This window comes from Dermacentor albipictus, chromosome 1 (genome assembly GCF_038994185.2).
Source record: "Dermacentor albipictus isolate Rhodes 1998 colony chromosome 1, USDA_Dalb.pri_finalv2, whole genome shotgun sequence".
Classification (NCBI taxonomy): domain Eukaryota; kingdom Metazoa; phylum Arthropoda; class Arachnida; order Ixodida; family Ixodidae; genus Dermacentor; species Dermacentor albipictus.
The window spans coordinates 475,796,396-475,817,227 of record NC_091821.1 but is presented as its reverse complement, the minus strand read 5'-3'; the positions used below and the strand labels follow the sequence as shown (position 1 = coordinate 475,817,227).

Below are 20,832 nucleotides of genomic sequence, written 5' to 3'. Positions count from 1 at the left end.
AGACGAAACAATGCTATTTGCTTTGTCGCTGGCAGCAGTGTTTAGAAACAACATTCGTCGTAAAGTGGAGAAGTTTTGCACCTTGGGCAGTGACTGGCATGTTATGACATATCACGAATATTATTCTCTTTGCATGGGTACAATCGCAGTTCCGCAATTTTTCCCTATTCACTGCTGCCTCGGTGTATGCGGAAGCTTCCATATTGTATTTGTTAACGAGTTATTGTCTGTGCTGACGGAGAAAACACGGTGGTAATCAAAAGACTGTTCGCTTGTAAGACCGCTTTGTTTTCATCTGTCACCTTCGGTATCATGTATTTCTGTTTGGTATACAGTTCCCTTATTGGGGCGGCCGCTGCTGAATGGAAATGAATTTTCCTACGCTGCATCTCATCGAACAATTTCCACCATCAAGATGGTTAAGTTTATGCGTTAGGATGCTCAGGAATTTAATATAATAAGTGACTCACAAGAATTCACAATCTCTTGTCACTTGCTTTGAATTGATCATGAGTGGGCGGACCCTCTTTATTGGATACGGGAACACTAGAGCGCTCAACTTTTAAACATGGTGTTACGTGGCCTCGAAGTTTTCATTCCGAGAACCCGTTCCATGACGTTGACCAAATGGAGGCTTCCGCAGCTTCTTGGGTGGAACAACTCGGTTTCGGCAAACTGCAAAAGCGCTAGAAAATATATATAAAAAGAAGGCCGGCAGAGCAGAGTATTACAGTGCTGTCTTTTTGTCTTGTACGACCGTGTGTTTTTGCTCTCTTGGCTATCGTATGTACATAATGAACCAAAAAGCTAAGCGCTATGTCTTGTTAGACGCGGGAACTCGATGCACATACGGAAATGTATGGAGCACTGTTAACACGGAAGCGCTCTGTATTGAGTTCAAATCGCACTGAAACACAGTAACATTCACAGAGCTGAAGCGATAGGAGCTTCCTATAAGGGGGTGCCGTTTGTTCTAGACGTTAATCTGATTCCGATGATTTTGGTCTTGTCGTCCACACACACTTTCTGCAGCTCGCTCGACTCGCTTGCGGAGACGCGGCATCCACATTATGTTCAGACATATTTCCCTGTAGAAAAACTGAAAAATGCACAAATTGCACGATGTGCATGCACGAATGCATGCACGATGTGCTTAACACCCTTACTTTGCGGCATCCTTCGAACCCCATCATATTATTGGGGGATTTCAATTTCACCAACATATGCTGGACTACTGAACCTCCGCACTGTTATCCATTTTCTTCGCAAAGTAACGACTTTCTTGATCTCTGCTCTTTGTATTCCCTAACACAATTAGTATTAGAACCAACGAGGATCTCGGAAAGCGCCGCTAACCTCCTTGACTTAATATTATGCTCTCATCCTGACATAGTTACCAATGTTTCATGCTTACCGGGCTTAAGCGATCACCTGGGTCTTTCTTTCAACATATTATCTCCTGTGATAAAACCAATTGTTGAAAAAAAAATAATTTACCACTACGATAGGGCAAACTTTGACGATATTAATATTCATCTAGCTAATTTTCTTGATCCTTTCCTAAGCCAATTTGATGATCGTACGGTTGATGAGAACTGGACCGTTTTCAAAAATAAGATACATGAGCTCACCGACAAGTTTATTCCATCAAGTGTAATATCCTGCAATGTTAAGAAACCCTGGTTCAATTCCAAGTTAAAAAGGCTTTCAAACCGAAAAAAACGACTGTATCGAATAGCCAATAAAAGTTCACTGGCATCGAAATGGGACGCTTATAAGGAGGCAAACAGTACTTATACAGAAGCCATTAAACTTGCCAAAAAGACATTCCAAGTACACACTTTGCCCACAATGCTTGCTAATGACCCTAAAAGGTTTTGGCGTGTTATTAACCCTTCCAAAGATAATTCCATCACGTTGATTGATTCCAACGGTTCACCGGTACCCGAATATGTATGTCCCCATATCCTTAACTCTGTGTTCTGTAACAACTTTATCGTATGTAGTAACCCTGTGCTTCCAACGCTCGAGTCTTGCAATTACCCACCTATGGACTTTATTATCATTGAACCTCTTGGGGTCGAAAATGTAATTAAAGGTCTTAAGTTGTCATCAAGTCCTGGTGCTGATTTGGTTAACGCGAAATTCCTGAAAAATACTGTTGTTTATTCATCTGTTCTGCTCTCGAAAATTTTTCAGCAATCCTTAGATACCCATCGGCTACCTACAGATTGGAAGGTCGGGAAGGTGGTCCCACATCATAAGTGCGGTAGCAAACATTCGCTACTCAACTACCGCCCCATTTCCCTCACAAGCATTCCTTGCAAGGTTCTTGAACATATTCTGTACTCACATTTAGCTAAGCACTTACACAATAATTCATTTTTTACAAAAGCACAACATGGTTTCCGAAAAAACTTGTCATGTGAAACCCAACTTCTTTCTTTTACTCACAGCCTTCATCTTATTCTCGACAAAGGTTCTTTCGCAGACTGTGTTTTCTTTGATTTCGCCAAGGCCTTCGACAAAGTGTGCCATAAATTACTTCTATTTAAACTTAGTAAACTTAATCTTGCTCCTCACCTGTTTGCATGGCTTGAACATTTTCTCTTTAATCGGTCACAGTATGTTGTGGTTGAAAATCATATGTCCTCATCTAATCCTGTAGACTCTGGTGTGCCCCAAGGATCTGTTATAGGCCCTCTTCTTTTTTTAATTTACATTAACGACTTACCCATTGACGTTTGTTCTAACATTTACCTTTTCGCAGATGACTGTGTCATCCTCCGTGAAATCTCGTACAAATCTGATAACAAATTCTTACAAGACGATATAAACGCTATCTCTAACTGGTGTGACGTATGGTTAATGCAACTTAACGTAAGTAAATGTAAATGTATGCGTGTAACTCGCAGCCATATTCCTCCACCGAACTATTACCTTAATGATACTCCCCTGGAGGTCGTAACCTCGTATAAATACCTAGGCGTCCACATAACCTCATCACTTTCCTGGTCGTTGCACATCGATAACGTAATTAACAATACTAATCGCATGCTAGGTTATCTTCGCCGAAACTTTTCTTCTGCTCCTACATCATTAAAATTAATTCTATACAAAACACTTATTAGGAGTAAAATGGAGTACGCTTCATCCATCTGGGACCCGCACCTCGAAACCCTTACTCAATCACTCGAACTAATCCAAAACAATGCCGTACGTTTCATTCATAGCAACTACAGCCGTACATCAAGCGTAACTGCCATGAAAAATTCTTTGCTGCTTGCTCCTCTCTCAGCCCGGCGTAAGTGCTTTCGCCTTGCTTTATTTCATAAACTATATTTCCACAATTCGTACCTACGCGATAATCTAATATCACCTCCTACCTACATTTCCTCTCGCATCGACCATAGCCACAAGGTTGGAATCATTCAGTGCCGCACCAGAACCTGTAACGAATCATTCATTCCTAGGACCTCTCAGGAATGGAACCACCTTCCCGGTGCAGTTGTCGCAATCAAGGACAACTCAAAGTTTCGTTCGGCATTATCAGACATCATTACTCCCGGATGCAATTAACTAACCACATTTGTTGTCTATTGCTGCTTTGTTTATTTATTTGTGTATATTTTTTTTACCCACTCCCCTCTGTAATACTTCGGTCTTGAGGGTACAATAAAATAAATAAAATAAATAAATAAAATGCACCAAGTCTTTAAGTAGGCGGCACAATGTGCGTCAAGTTCCCAAGGTGCATTCTAGCGCATTCAAAATGTTGCTTTGTGTCGCAGAGGCCCACTTTCCGCTTGCGACACTTTCCGCTTGACCCGGCGCTTGGCAAAGCAGCTACTCCAAAGGCGCTGGTTGTTCGGAGGCTAAGTAAAATCGCGCGTGTGTGCATCTGTGTGTGTGTGTGTGTGTGTGTGTGTGTGTGTGTGTGTGTGTGTGTGTGTGTGTGTGTGTGTGTGTGTGTTTGCGTGTGTGTGTGTGTTTGCGTGTGTGTGTGCGTGTGTGTGTGTGCATGTACGTTTGCGCTTCCGCCTGGATGTTTGTGGGTGATGAGATTGGTGGCGGCGGCAGGTTAGCTCAAGACTGCCTGAACATTTCTGAAGCTGATAGGGATTACGCGCATTAAACTTGGGCCGAACCATATCACATAGCATGAGCAAAGCTACTGGGAATTGTGAGTGACAGTAACCCCTTTGTGCTTCGCGGCCTGTACTGCTCACGTTCTTTGTTACAGTGATAGCTTTCCGTGCCAACTTATTTAGGCTTTTGAGGATCTGTCTCATATCGTTTCCACCATGGAAAGCCTGTAGGCGGAGAGGCGGTAGAGGAGGAGAAGGATGGATTGCCATCTGATGGCAGGCGTGGTGACGACATGTTGTAGTAGAGAGAGCATTGGGTCGAAGCGACGTCGCGCATATTGTGATCGCATCTCTACGCCGCCGAGGCTGGGATAGAGTGGGAAAAGAAACTTCTGGGCACGCGTAAGACTGAACGACCACGCTTCGCCAATAAATTATTGGAAGGGATCGCTCAGAGCTTACAAAAGAATCTTGAAGCCTATAGCGTCAGTGCACCTCAAAATCCGTCCGAAACCAGCCGCCAACAGCGGGTGCCGGTAACTTCTCGAACAAGTATTTCATACAGGACACATTGTAGTTGCATGCGGTGTCGGTGACGGTTTGTAGTAAAGTCATATGGTTCCGAGGTTTCTGACTGGGGACGTTAACACTTTGGCTGTATCTTCTACATGGACGCACACCTTTAACAAATGAATTTTCAGCACCCTTTCCTCAAGCGACGGTTTCAGCCACTCCCAGATCGTAACCTAGTGTGACTTGCTGAGCAGTAGCACCTGGTGCGGGGAAGGCGAGTGAAGGCACTGCTAAGGACCTATTTCTTCTAGTCAGCCCTATATGGGAAAAAGGACCCGTGGACTGAGGACAATTTCAAACTGTCGTATTCGGTGGTGCCTCTGGACGCCTCAACACGTTATATCAGAAAGCCAGAAAGCTATGGCTTGCCTTGACTATCACCTCCGATGGTTTGTGTCCGATATTTTAGTTCACTCTATCTACCAAAGAAGTTTTACAGCTAGTTTTATTAATTATGCGCTGCCAAAAGTACGAAAGTCATCCACACGTGCGGACAGCGTTGCATACTAACGACCTCGCTTCACGTGATCATTATATATATATATATATATATATATATATATATATATATATATATATATATATATATATATATATATATATATATACACGTGTGTGTATGTGCTTGTGTAAATAGTGCGTCTCTTTCTAACGAGGTGGCGCTGCAGGGCGTTGCATTTTAGATTGCTTCGATGTAGCGCGCCGCCGTAGATGGTGGAGACACCGCCTTCGTGACCACCATATTGGGGACGAGCGCAGATACGGCGGGCAATGGAGCGTCGGCCGATATTCCTTGTTAAGCATGCGCTTGCGCCAACAAATTCAGGTGTATAAAGGCCTTGCACATTTACTCGCAATCTTAAGCGCTTCTTGCGCACAGAAATAAAATAGCGTATGCTTGTGTGCATAGATCTCAGAGGGAATGAATACTATGTAGCCAGGTCCGCGTTGGTCGACTGGGATGCTCAAACCGATAAATTACTAGAAATGCCAGCGCAAGTCCAAATGCCAGAGAATTCGATGAAATGCGTGAGGTATCGGCACCGAAAGGCTTCTAAAAAACACTTTATTAGGCTGACTTGCGCGTACTAAGAACTGCACAACTTCGCGGCGGTGATAGCAGCAAACGTGCTTGGCTGTCATCGATGGATGGATGGATGTTATGAGCGTCCCCTTTGGAACGGGGTGGTGGGTTGCGCCACCAAGCTTTTGCTGTTATACTGCCTGATGTCCTACTCATGTTAAAGAAGAAAAAAAAACACGATGAACACCCACAACCAAATTTTCTGATCCCCTATTGCGAACTGTGCTTTTGTACGTCTCCGTTTTCTGTCGTTTCCCTACTTTTCTTCCACCAATCCTCCTATCACCTCTTACTAATCCCGATTGCGGACATGTTTACTTTTCCACTGCTCTCGCTGAACCCAAGGGCTTCAAGGAGGACAGTGGTGCCTAAATCGACCGCTGGGCAGACGTCTTCACATTCTAATAAAACATGCTCCATAATTTCCATAGCTTTACCGCAGCAAGCACATGCTTCTTATTCCTCCTTATATCTCGCTTTATAGGTCCGTGTTCTGAGGCATCCCGATCTCGCTTCGAGAAGTAATGAGCTTCCCTTTGAGTTATCATAATTTGTTTCTTTCCTGATTTTGTTTTTTCCTCTTAAGTAGTTTCTCATTGCAGGTTTCTTTTCCATTGCCGCCACCCATGAGATTATTTCAGCCTCTCTGACTTTCCGCTTGACGTTCTTTGTTGCTGTGTTGCCCACTCCACAGGCCGCATACTTGCTAGTAAGTTTCCTAGTTCGTTTCCTCCATTGTGAATAAATATTTTCCCTGTACAGATAGCTCAACACTCTCTCAGCCCATTTACTTTCTTCCATATTCCTCAGCCGTTCTTCATACTCAATTTTACTGCGAGCTTCCCTCACTTCAAAACTAGTCCAGCCCGTATCACCCTGCACAGCTTCATTTGTAGTCTTCCCGTGAGCGCCCAATGCGAGGCGTCCCACTGACCTCTGGTTCCCATCGAGTCTTGAATGTACCGCTGATTTAAAGCAAACAACCGCATTTCCAAAAGTAAGTCTTTGAACCATTACACCTTTTCACATACCTCGGTGCACCTCGTACCTATTGCATCCCCATAGCGTACTATGCTTAATTTTGGCTGCATTTCTCTTCCCTTTCACTGTTATTGTTTTTTTCTATGTTTCCATATATCTATTGCCTTCGTTTATCCATACACCAAAGTATTTATATTCTGTTACCCGAGGTATTTCCTGGTCCTGTATCGCCACTGTCTGTTCGCTCTTTTCATTCAATACCATAACACCTAATTTTCTAACACTAAATTTCAAACCTAAATTGTTGCCTTCCTTTCCACAGAGATTAGCCATACGTTGCAAATCACTTTGCTTGTTAGCTAGCAACACATTGTCGTCCGCATAAAATAAACCTGGAAGCTGCAGCTCTACTGCTGTACCCGCCTGTTTGTATGAGAGATTAAACCCGATATTACTTCCTTCTAGCGCCCTCTCCATCCTCACAATGTACATCATAAACAGCAGTGGGGATAAAGGGCGCCCCTGGCTCAGTCCTGTGTTGATATCAACTTTCTCCTCGCTTCATCTTTTTCCATTCAACGCAAACGGTATTCAACGCAAACAGTATTCAACGCAAACGGAGCAAAACGGTGGCGCGGCGGAGGCCAATAGGTGTGCCACCATGTACGGCGGCGCGCTACATCGAGGCACCCCATTGCATTTTGGACTGGCGCACGACGACTACGCTTTGAGACACGAATTTGGGGTGGCAGCGACTGTTTGCTTGCGGCCCCGCAACAAATACAAGCCTTATAACCAAGTGTTCTAGCGATCCATTCGAAAAACTGCGAGGTAGCCGTGAGGCAAGTTGTATTTAACGATTGCAGAGCCTGCAGAAGGTCCATAAATCAGCCGCAGCCGGTGACACCCATAACGTTGCAAGCTATCCAAGGCAGGCAATCTTGATTTGTCAGAATGCAAAGCTTCCGCATGCGGCAACGCCAGTCACGTATGCCAAATCTGCGCCATAGCCCGCGACGGGATGCTCATGTTCTCCTTACATGCAGGTCCCTGCTCATCGGCAGCTACGTGATGTGCATAGGCATTATTGTCCTGTGCGTGGTTGCCCTCGTCAGAGCGATCACCCTCAGTCGTGACGAGACGGCGCTGACGACCAGCGGCGGGATCGTGTACGGAAGCCGGCTGACGACCGCCTCCGGAGCCAAGATCAGCCAATTTCTAGGCGTGCCGTACGCTCTGGACACGGCCGGTCCACGGCGATTCAGGGACCCCGTGCCTTTTGGAAGGTTAGACCCACTGAGTAGCCGAACTCGTATGTATTCTTGGATGATGACTGCGCTGGTGTTCTAAATGCACGAATGCGCGCGGATGTGCACGACGTACAATCGCTGGGGCGCTTTAGTAATGTGCGGCAAACGACGCGATCCGTGCCTTCAGACGAACGATTTCTGCTGGCCACCCTGCTATGCTTGCCGATTGTGGCACCATCCGGGTGGTCGCCATAAAGTTAGCAAAAATAACTTTAGAAAAAAGCCAAGTAACAAAAGCGGCAACCTCATGCGTGCCGCAGTTAAACTCATTCTGGCGCATTCTCATCGTGGCTATCTCAATTATTCTCAAGATGGCTAAAGTTAACTTTTTTTAACGAATATTCTAAATATAACGTGAAAATTACCGCGTTCACGTCACCTATACGAATAGAGTGCACGTAATATTAATTCAGTCAATGTTGATTTAAACATGCGATGAGTACTAAAATTTCGCGCATGTCTATGCTTGTGGATGCCTTCTCTAGATGGCGCCACCATGTCGAGCGATGCTTTGAATAGCTCGTCGCCCTGGCTTACCGCTTGTAGCCTGAACGCACTACCTGCACTGAAAGTAGCAACATATTGCGTTTATGCAGGCAGGTACGTGAAATCCTTGCAACGAAATTCATCTATTTTCTCTAGTTTATGTCGCTTTAAAGTGCAGTGTAGTTGAACCACCGCGCGCGTTCTCCGCGTGTTTCTTTCTATATTGGCCTCGAGCTCCACCACTAGAAAAGCTGGCGCCACCGTCGGCGTGACGGGCTAGGAGGGATCACGTGGACATAGCGGCCGCGTCGGCTGCTTCGGGAGCGCCGAAGCAAGCTGAAAACGAGTTTAAATTCCCTCGTACGCTGCGGTCCTCATTTAGTGGCGAAATTTTCCCGCTTCGAGTGTCTCCTTTACAACGCTTGAAAGCACTACAATAGGTAGTGGCTGCCTTTGAAGGCGCGCAACATGGTAGGCTACTGCTCGGTGCCGCAGGGCCGAACGCACGCAACGGAGGCCGGTGTCAGCCTTATTCACACGTAGCCGCAGGACAAGAAACTCCGTGAAGCTTGGCTCGCGAAACATAAAACCGGCAAACAGTCATCGGCTACAACTCGGGTATGCAGCAAGCACAGACGCGAGGAAGATTTCTGCTACGGCGCCGGGTCTGCAATGTTCGGAAAACGCGCACTGAGACGCTCGCCCGAGTCCGCTGCCCGACTAATGTCATGACGGTTTGGTCTATGAACTTGTCGATGCTATAGATACGGGCAAGTTCAGTGGAGTGGAAAGGCAACGGTAAGAAGCACATTTAAAAAAAGCATGGCATATGGTCATGTTTGTGTTATGAATTAATGCATTGGATTACAAAAAAGGAGCAGCGGGAAATTGCACGCTGAGAACACCGATAAACATACAGTGGGACGCAACTCGAGAAATAATATTGAAAGGTCAAAGAATTTAGAAGAAAAAAAAAACGATTTAATCGTCGTGACGGCATATCACAGTCCCCGTAGGCGTCGAAGTCTCTACAATGAAATTATTTTTGAACAGCTCTGATAGTGCCCACGCAACAATGGTTGCTTGTTTACTGTCAAATGCTCATATTCTGCGGCCTAAAGCTCATGGCACGGTGCGAAAACGCGCGCGCGGAGAAAGCGAAACAGTGCGCGGACAAGCATGCAGACGCGCAGTCAGTCGCTGCGAATCTACGCGATCGCTGCATTGAGGCTTCGTTCTATTACGCTCCATTTAGTTATACAAACACTATAAGAACTTATTTCACATAGCTTGCTCTCAGCGTTTACCTACCTTTCACGCAAGAAGCCGGTTCGGGAGACTTCATCGCAGCTACCGCGCGCAGTGGCGTTCACTGGTAAAGAGATAGCGTCTGTAAACGATTGTGTGCTTTCAGTTTGCCCAAGATTATTATTTAGACAGTAAAAAACTTCTCTCGTTTCGAAAGTATTTACAGAAATGTCCGGGAGAGCTCGCGCGTGGTGTTTTCAGTCAGCGCTGACAGCAAAACCTATGAGGAGCGCGCCGCGTGATCCCTCATACTACGCCAGCGAGGCGCTTCCGCTAGATGGCGACTCCGTAACTCCTCGCCGCCATACGCCTGATACCGGTGTCACACGTACGCATCTGATCGCAATCGAGGCCGATCCAGATCGAGATTGATCCGCTTGATCTGGATCGGGTGTTGCTACACGGTCGTTTGCGATTGCGATCTTGCGGGAACCCGACCTGGGCGATCACGGTGCTAGAAACGCGATCAGGACCCTTGATCGCGATTGCATCATTGCAACGCCTGCACCGTCTAGCTCAGTATTATGAAAACGCCAAAAACAGGAACTGAAAGCAGCACCTCCTTGCACCATCGGAGCGCAACTATTCCATTACGGAACGAGAATGCCTTGCAGTTGTCTGGGCGGTTGTTCCGCCCTTACCTTTACGGTCACCCCTTTTCCATAGTCACTGACCATCATGCTCTCTGCTGGCTCTCATCGCTAAGAGATCCTACAGGCCGGCTTGGTCGATTGGCTTTGAGGCTACAAGAATTTTCATATTCCGTGGTCGACAAGTCTGGCCGCCTGTATCAAGACGCGGACAGCTTGTGGCGTTTGTGGTGTTACCCTGTTGACGACTCTGACTCCTCCAATATTGCCAGTGCTGCTTCCGTATTCTCTATATCTCAGCTGCTTCATTTCGCCGTCGAGCAACGTCGTGACGCCTACATCAGAGCACTAGTCTACCGTTTTGAACACTCTCCGGCCGATGCCACTCTACGCCTCTTCGTCCTCCGCGACGGTACTCTGTACCGTCGTAACCTTCATCCGGACGGCTCTGAGTTCCTACTTGTCATACCTAAACACCTCCGCTTTACCGTTTTAGAAGAGCTTCACGACGCACCAACGGCAGGACACCTTGGCGAATCTCGAACCTATGACCGTGTACGTCGCCGTTTCTTCTGCCCGGGCCATGCCCGTTACGTACGACCTTACGTCGCCGTAACAATATCATAATTCATAGGCATACATCGTCGAAGAATTCATTAGTTTGTAGAGTAATCAAAGCATACAATGCACCCAACTATCTCAGCAAATCCAGAGGCCGTATTTCATTAATAGTTTTTTTTTCAACTATATTTGCCTTTTCAGATCTGAACATATCGAATTGCGTTATATGCTTCATGCGATTAAAGAATTAAATGTTCGGAGTACAGAGTATACCTTGTACACCGAATTACCAATACAACGTGTGCCGACCGAAGGACACTGTAGTAACCAACAATTAAACGTACCCTTTAGTAACGTGGGTGACTGTATGCTAACGATACATAAGGCCTACAAGACGTAGCACTGCTCATCAAAAGCGTTGGCTCTCCAGCAGGCAAAGTTTGAGTTCAAATCAGCCAGCGTAGGAAAGGGATTCGCGTTGTGAATCATCTGCACTTACAACATTTGTGGCTGCAGAACCTGTGCCAATATGTGGCAAGGACGATTACTTGTACTAATATTACTCCTATAGTTGCCGTGACAGTTGGGGACACCGCCTGCGGTGCGGTTTTTTTCTTTCTTTTTCTTTTTTGTGAGCTGCAGCAAGATGTACAAGTGGGCGAGTTGGTTAACTTTTATCTTCAGAACTTTTTAAAGCACCCCGTTTTGTCGTTCGTCTGTTCTTTTGCGTTTTCATTGGGCTCTAAAAAGTTTGTGACCCGTAGTTTGCAATCTGCAGTTTGTAACCTGTAATTATTATGCGATTTACCATTTCTCGTTTCTTTTTTCGTCCTCTTTCACTTGCTGTTTCACTGTCTTCTCTGTGTTGGAGGATCCATGAAGAGGAGCAGGGAAAGGGAGAGAGAAATGAGAGAGCGAGATCTGCATTGGAAACCAGAGGGTTATGCACCGGAGAGAGCGAGCAAAAAGACGTTTGCTCCCAGGCCCGGAGACAGACACGTTTTCCTGTGCTAGATAAGGCACTTACTACTGAGGCAGTGAAATAAGCTTTTTCTTGTCTGGATGCCCGGTTCAGGAACGGTACTTTTTTTCTAAATTCTACCTAGAAGACGTCGTAATCACGAAGTTTGGCACCTATACCGAAGTAACCAAAGGCAATTTCTTGGGCTGGGATTGAACGTCGCCAAGCAACACACAGGATACGAGGGACGCCGTAGTTGTGGGGCTAATATCGACTGCGGCATTTGCGTTCCGCTCTAATCGGATTGCCGCGGCCGCGAACAGGACCCGCACCGTCGTGCTCAGCGGGACGCCGTGTCCGCTGAGCCAAAACAGCGGTCGGCAATTGGATCCTCGCAAAGGTATACCAACTTTGTTGGCCTATGTGCAGCTCAGTGTGAAATGAATTGAGCGAACGCGTTCCTGCCGCTCCCTCTGGTATGGTTGTACGGAAGAAACATCGTCCGTCTCTACAGGTCGCCTGGTCGCTGCATGGAACGGATGTTGTCGCGCAGGTTCCCTCAGGAGATGTGGAAGGCGCTGGAGCACGGCCCGGCCTGCACGCAGTGGCTGAACGGCTCGGTCCAGGGCTCCGAGGACTGCCTGCACCTCTCTCTTTGGATGCCCGCGCACGACGAAGGCAAATCCAAGAGGAGCGTTGTGCTGGCCCTCACCGGCGACTGGTTCCAGACCGGCAATGTGCGTCACCGCACGGGGGATTGCTGTGCTGCTATTGGAGGCGTTTGTTAAGACAGGAAGAACCGGTATAACGTTCAAATAGATGACACGCGTATTTTTTATTTTTTTTTGCGTGCGTACATGCGTGTACAGACTTCACCAACAAGCAGATGACTAGCGAGCGTGAACACAATTGTAAGGTCGCACCACTGATCTGGATTACGAGTCGAGCGCCCTCGTGTGAAGCTGCCGGAAGTAAGCTGGCTTGTCTCAGAAGTCGGCGTTTTGTTACGGCGCAGTAACGTTTCGCCCTCACGGGAGCTCGGAATCTTTGTTCGCTTCCCCTGAGATACCCGTCAGTTGTGCCGTACACTATCCAAGCAGGCTGAAGTAGTGTTCTAGTTAGACGTGAAGAAATGGTGATCGACGCGCCGACAGCGCAGTTAACATGAGTGGCGCGCACTGGAAGCGTTAGCTATTGTGAAAACGCTTTGTGAAAAAAAAAAGAATACGGCTTCAGATTACCATGAAAACCCTTACTAGACATGAGAGAACAAGGCGCCCCAAAGCGCGGGAAACAAGGAAGAAAAACTGCTACGACAGCAATATTCTATGCCCAAGCATACCAGCAAATGCAGCACACGCAATACTTCCGGAACAAGCCGCACCCGTCTCGACGAGTAGCGAAGCGGCATCCAGCAAAACATTGTGTAAACCAGTGGGTCATGCACACGCGTGCACTCCAAGAGCTCTGGCTGGCTTAACCGAGCAAGTTTAAGCGTAGGCTTGAAAATTATTATGCAGAAGACAAAGGCAATCTCTAATAGCCTGGCAAGGGAACAGTAATTCATGATCCCCAGTCAGCCACTAGAGTCTGTGCAGGGTTACCTTTATCTGTGTGCATTACTCGCAAGGGACCTTGCTATTGAGAAGACAATTTACAAACAACTAAAAATGGGCTGTAGTGCCCACGGCAGACATTACCCATTCCTGTCTGGGAACTTGCCGCTGTTGTTGAAAACAGAAGTGTACAATCATTACGTCTAGTAGTGCTAATATATGGCGCAGAGTTAAGCACCACGCAAAGAGGGATGGAGCAAAACATGTTCGTCGTAACGTTAAAGGGCCCCTGAAACCTTTCGGACAACTTTTGTAGATGCGTAGGGTACAGCTAAAGTTAATCATTCGCAGCACAATTTGTATGAAACGTCTCATATTATGAGTGCTACTGACGATTACAAGTTACCCTCCTCCATAGTCATGCATTTTCTCCTCAACTCGTTTGGCGAGCGATTGGGGCTAAGCTCCGCCTTCACTGGCTCTGCGGCATGATGGCAAGTCGTGTCGTCGACTTCCGGTTCTCTAGGAGCGAGCGCGCGAAGCCTCTCCAAACTCTCCGCCAGCTGCTTGGCAGTCGACCCCAAGCGAGAGCTATCGAAGCAGTGTGCGTTGCGAGCATTCTGTCGCAGCGCCAAACGTGACTGATATTCCGTTAACCACAGGTTAGCTGGGACTTTCGACAGAACGGTTTAGGCATAAACACAAGCTGATGAAGGAACTTTAGCGTAGACGTACGTGAGCTGCCTGATCGATCTCTACGGTCCAGCGACCCATTGACGCAGAGCTTAACCAGCCAAACAAAGGGCTAACATTGCTCTAACCTAGTGTAAAACATTTTAAAAATTTACAAAACGTGTTAACGATTACACTCCTGCGAAAAATTTACAGCAGCAGAGAAGGATACATTTTGTTACTGCAAGCTACTGTGTTTGGTTGAGCTCTGTGCCACCAGACGACTCACCGTGCAAACCATTCTCATTTGGTCTTCTGCTCATGCCGTGAAACGACACGTAAGGGGACGTGGTCCGGCCCTGACCCCTTGCGCTTGTCTTCCGGTGTAAAATGACGGCCGCAAACGCACAAATGCTGGCGTCGATCGGATAACGGCAGTCCGATGTGCTGCAGACAGTCTGCTCGTCTGCTGCCTTGCAGAGGGACACGATGTCGCAGCTTGACTTATTACCAGTCGCTACGTTTGCAGTCCACAACGCAACAAAGTCGAATCATATTACTCGGAAAAATTCTGAGACCGACTCTTACATCGGAGCTCTCGTCAAAATGGAGCACGTTGTAATACAAGCAGACGACGCTTGCTGTGTGCCGGAAGTGCTTAAGTGTAGTGAAAAATTGTCCTGATGCGTTCTCTTTCTGTTAATTTCTTTTTATAGAAACATATTAACCAACATTGCAACTATTACGAACATGATTTGTTCACCATAAAGGAAGAAAAATGATCGATGACGCGCCCTGGGCAGCCAATCGGATAGCTCGCCCTACTGACGTCACTTGGGTGATTTACGTCATATGGATAGGGGGGGGGGCTGAAATTTTCGCCGAGCAGTGTGCTGCGATCGGCAGCGATGTACATATTTAAAACCTTATAATAAATTACACGCTTTACGCGGAGCAGTTCGATGCGTCAATTAATCATCAGAAGGACCTACTCTAACGACTCACTACGTTTGTAGAAAATCGTCAAAAACGTTTCAGGGTCCCTTTAGGAGAAAGGAAGAGCGAGTTGTGGATCAGAGAGTAAGCGGGGATAGCCGATATTCCATTAAGGGAGGAAAATGGAGCTGGGCCAGATATGTGATGCGTAGGGCAGATAACCAGCGTACCACTAGGGTGACATAATAGGTGCCGAGGAAAGGGAAGCGCATTCGAGTACGGAAGAAAATTAGGTTGGGTCATGAAATTAGTCATGAAATTAGCTAGCGCAAGACAGGGGTAATTGGAAATCGTGGGGAGAGGCCTGCCTGTTGCAATGGACGTTAAAATAGGCTGATATCGATTGATGCAGTTCATATTTTAGGGTTCTTAGGACTGTGTTGAAACATACAGTCATCTGGCGTAGACGAGGAGGTACGTACAAGACGTAGTAGTGCTTATTATTTCATGAGAACGGACAAGTGATTGGGTGGTCACAGTACCTCCGGTGGTAGTGGTTTCGGCAAGAAGGCATGTTGGCAAAACCTATGTTGATCAGTTGAGCACCGCACTTTACAACTCGTTGCACCTGATGCGGCAAACTTTATCCTATCATTACAGACGAGCAAGTGCATTTGTAGAACAAATAGGAATGGGGTGTACCTACTTAAAGCTTTCCGCCACCTTTAAGGCAATCGCTGTCTCGGTTACCATTAAAAATAACCTTCGCAGTAATGTGAGGAGACATTCACAGAGCTACAAACATGGTGTTATTCTTCAAGCTCGTCGACGTGTCTTAACTATCAACTACCAGAGGTTCTTGTCCGCTCCCAATCAGCTGGCTCCGGGTCGTCGTCTTCCTTTTAGCCTGGGGACTGTGCGTTTGTCATTCTATATTGGATCTTAAACGTTCTTCGAAATATTAAGATTTCTTTCATTCCATCCTGATTGGAACATTGAGATTGGGATGTGTAAATGCCTCAAGGTAGGGAATCAAAATAGTAAATGACTGACAAAAAGATAAACAAGCGTTCACTAAGAGGCTTTTCCTTTCAGACGGCTTCCGACGGTGCTGCGATGTGGGCCGAACTCGCCGCCGGCATGAAGGGGGTGGTCGTGGCGCCGAACCACCGGCTTGGAGTGTTCGGCTTCCTTGACGTAGGGGTGAGGGGACTGCTGGGCAACGTGGCCTTGCAGGACGTGTTTCAGGCGATGTCATGGATCGAGAAGAACGCCGATGCTTTGAACGTGGACACTGACGACGTGGCTGCGTTTGGCCTAGGCTCCGGGGCTTACCTCCTCTCCCTTTTGCTCATGTCTTCGAGTACAGCTAACGATACCGTCTTCAGGAGAGCGTTCCTCCAGGTAAACGCTGTGTTGTAACGACTTAATATTAAGCCCTGCAAGATAACACGCCATATACATAATTCGTATTACTTTATTACGTATCTAGGTGCTATCGTTTGTTGTCCTTTGTACTGTTTCTTTTAACAAGTTTTGGGGGTTATGAGGAACACCGTTGTGGGGCGCGTCACATTATTTTTGACCACCCTTGATCGTTTAACCTGCACCCTAATCTTGGTAGACGAATGTTTTTGCATTGCGCCCCATCAGAACGCGGCCGTCGCTGTTGGAATCGAACCCGCCACCTGGCGCTCTACAGTGCGATGCCATATCCGCTGAGCTCCCACGGCGAGTTGTTCCTTTTAATGCGAAAGCATTATATGTCCCATGAGGCAGAAAACTGGGCATGATGAAGCGACGGTTGGAAAAAGTCGCAGTTTCGCCCGCAAGGTGAAGCATCGATTGCTATAGCAAATTAGTAGACAGTTGTACGAATTAAGGTTGTAGTTTTAATGGTCGTATAAACTTGTAAACATTCGCTGTTACATGAGCGCGGTGTCATATGGGCGCAAGCCAACATGAACACTCACTCACTCAATAACCGCGGAAACTCGCTGTCAAAACGCTGGAGTGAGGAAACGCGGTAGCAGCATCAATCGAATTGACCTTCGTGATGCTTCTCGCTTCAACGAGAACTAAGCGGTGAAACCACAGCGCAGACGAAGCTGAGACCTTGGCGCACCTACTTTGTACTCATCGCAGGTCACTTTCAAGATAAGGTCCGCTGGGGCCCGATCGGAAAGCCAGCATCGTCGGCTCATCCTCGTGCGCTTTCACTCGTACATACACCGTACGGCGACGATGTCATCGCCCTTAGACTTTACACGGAAAATTACGACAACGGTGACGCCAGAAATGCGCCTGGAGTGTTCATATAGTTGCTATTGCTGTAAAAATATCACCGACGACGCATAGAGTAAAAACACGTACAAAATGTTATGATATTGACCTCAAATTTCTCGGTGAGGTTCCTGCAAACAAAGTAAACTAATGACATTGAAGAGAAAATTTTTTAGATTTGGGTCTGGGCGGAAATGGAGCCCAGACCTCCAGGTTCTCAGTTGAACGCGCTTCCCTGGCGCCACAGCGATTCCACGGTTCTGATTGACTAAAGGTGTGTCAACCTAGTGCGTGCGTCATCGCACACGTCACGTCGCAACGTTGGATTAAGGTGCCTTAAGTGCAGTAATGAGAATGAATGTGAATCAAAGTGGATTAAGGTGAATTAAGGTTTGTACAAGTTAGAGCAAGGTGGATTAAGGTATAGTTGTGAAGGACACGTGACAATGTATGTCGTCACGTATCATGGACGTAACCATAAATTAGCGAAGTTAAAGTGCTTTATCATTGAAATCACGTAAGGATACTAAAGTAGCTGTCCATTTTATGATTTTGTTATCTTCCTTAATCTAAATATTATTACTGCAACTAATATTTGGACAGATGTAAGATCTGGGCCTCCACATCATCTAGCTCATGTGTTGTTTGCTGCATCGTTTCCCTAATGTTCATATGCTACATCCCATACCTTAGACTCTATATTTTCTATGCTGTTTGTTACTGCCCAAAACACGTGACCGAGGATCACATCACAAATGCTGTTAGTTGTTGACGTCGTTTCCCACACAAATGGCGTTGAAATAAATTGAATTTGCTTAAGTAAAGCACGAAAGCCGCTTAAACCCAACTTTCAAAGCCGTGAAAAGAGCGGATGATCCAAGCATTACGGTGAGATATGTATTGAATGCTTACAGCGCATAAGCATTTCGCGCCTGTATGACAGCAGTTACTATAAGTACAGCCGTGAGCAAAAGTATACGGACCATGGGAGCGCGTGCCAAACTGCATCAACGCGCCGTCTACCGACGCGGTGCCTGCTGTCGAGAGGGCCGCTAGAACAGCGGTGCGTGCGCGCGTCCCATCATATCTGCTTGCCCGACATGTAGCTTTGCCTGACGTGGTTATGGTGCTCGTAGACTAAACGTCCACTGGGCGTCTCTGCCCCGTCGCATCTGGGCTATTGTTTTACGCAGCGGCTGCGGTTGGGCTGGCACGCGCGTCCACCGCGCTTCGCTTCGCTTTAATTCCTTTTTTTTACTGGTGGGAGGGGGGAGGGGTTATCGCGCGCTGCACTGCTTTCTCTGATGCCTTTAGATGACTCGCGCACAATGGCCTTCTGCGGCGTTGTATTACCTCAAACTGTTCCAATGTTGTATGCTGCCGCAGGTAAAAGCAAGGTTTTCCAATCGGCGCCCGTCATCGCGTTAAGAAGTAGAACTGAGTTGCAGGCGCTACTATGCTCCGCAAGCGGCAGGATGCTAAAAGGAGAAATTGCGTCACCGTACTGGAGGGGGGGGGGCATATGGTGCTGCCTTTATTTTTGCAAACCTTTCAACAAGGCTTCAAAAAGAAATGCACGCGCGGGCGTCACTACAGACAGCTGCGGCAACGCTGACACATGCGCGAGAATATAAAATCAGGTGCAGTTGTGCGGTGCACGCTGCCACGAAGTTAGAATTACAGTTGACCCTTGCAAATTGGATCGGGGTGACCGACCTGAATCGCTGGTCGGGGTGACCACCGACAGATTCTTGTGTCTTGAGGGCACTTAGGACGAGCCAACGTGCTGCTGCTATTTTCGGAGATTATAATTTTCACCATTGTATGCATGATTTGACTACGCTGTCAATTTTCCATAGGCGGCGATGACGCCTCGAAGGTGCCCTGGTATAAACTCGTAACGCGATGCCATGAGGAGACGCCTGAACGCGCTGCCATTCATTGCTAAGTACTCAGCATAATTCGTCTGCTGTGGCGCTGAAGAGGTGACACGCTAACAGGCGGCTCTCCACGATACCCCACATGTCGGACTGGGCAAGAAAATCAAAATAAATTCTCAGGTTATACCTGCAAAAATCACGATATGATGAGGAGGCACGCCATAGTGGAGGCTCCGGGTTAATTCTGACCACGATGGGACTTTAAGTGTGCTAAATAAAGTGCACTAGCGCATTTGCGTTTTGCCGCAATTGCAATGCGGCTGCAGTGGTCTGTCCAAGGCGCAATGTATACAATGGGCTGTGTAACGCAGTAAAAGACCATCAATCCGAAAAAGTGGACTGAGTACCTCTACACTGACAGCCTCTCTTGCGCTGAGGGCACATTAGCCGCTAGATAGGACACTTTTGCCAGTGATGGTGTTTCATATAAAGCAATTGTAGAGATACATTTCTCACAGAACAACCAGGCTATACAATACATGTGCCTTGTTTGGTTTGGAAACATGTAAGAACATATTTATGTAGGAAGAACTGAAAATGAACCTGGCATCAATGTACCATCAGCTGTATCTCTTGGGACAGCTTGAATCTATAAAAACTGCGTGAACGACGGTGTTGCACAGGATTGAGACGCAGAAGCCTTGGGCGGTGTGTCGCGAGAATTCCTTTAAAGAACTGCGTGGTCACATATCACGTGTTTTAGCCGACGCGCTGCCTCCGCTATCATTTGAAGCGAGAAGCGTAGACGATCACCATCAGTGACGCATGATTCAAACGGTTTCTAAAATTGTCTGTAATACAGCTATGAAACACTGTGTGAAAGCGGCTTCGGAGGATTAGTTGTGTTTCAGTTCATCTTTCGCAATGGCGCCATACATGCCGTTGGAAGAACGAAAACTCATTGTGGAGCTGTCGCTTGAGAGGCAGTCGAAGCGTGAGATATGCCGCCTGATGGAGAAGTTGAGGACAGCAGTCAGTAGAATTATTAGGGCGTACCGCAACCGTGGGTGAACGTTTGCTGGCGAAGAGCACAGTGGGCGACCAAGGGCAAGAAACAATCTCGCCGATTTGATCATCGTTGCCTGTGTTGTGGCTGATCCGTTTGTGAACGCCGACGAAATTCGCGATGAGCTTCGGCTAAGCGTCTCGTCCAGCGCAATCCGGTGGCGACTGCGAGAAGCAGGGCTGCAGAGCTGCGTGGCTGCTCAGAAGCCTCATCTGACATAGTGCCAGAGGCGGCCAAGGCTTGAGTTCGCGCGTTCTGTGGAACATTGGACGGTGGATGAATGGCGCCAAGCGATTTTCAGCGATGAATCCACCTTATCATCGCGACGGGGTCAGCAGCGTCTTGTTTGGCGCCCTATGAGCTGCAGGTGAGAATTTACAGCAGTTTTGAATTATTGGAAGTAAAAAAATTACCCTTACTTTAATAATCTTATGTGTCAGCCCAGCACCGTCTGTATCAAAATTTCCCACGAATGAGAATGCGCCCATTACAAATGT

General features: G+C 47.1%; 1 protein-coding gene across 3 annotated transcripts in view; it reads left to right on the top strand.

Annotated features, from left to right (window-relative positions):
- LOC139059480 (acetylcholinesterase-like) overlaps positions 1–20,832 on the top strand; it is a 52,641-nt gene that overhangs the window by 14,096 nt on the left and 17,713 nt on the right. For all 3 annotated transcript variants that reach the window (XM_070537909.1, XM_070537914.1, XM_070537907.1), the window contains exons 4-6: positions 7,773–8,012; positions 12,496–12,679; positions 16,202–16,510. In XM_070537909.1, the coding sequence (XP_070394010.1) occupies positions 7,773–8,012; positions 12,496–12,679; positions 16,202–16,510 (733 nt within the window). The remainder of the gene's footprint in view (positions 1–7,772; positions 8,013–12,495; positions 12,680–16,201; positions 16,511–20,832) is intronic.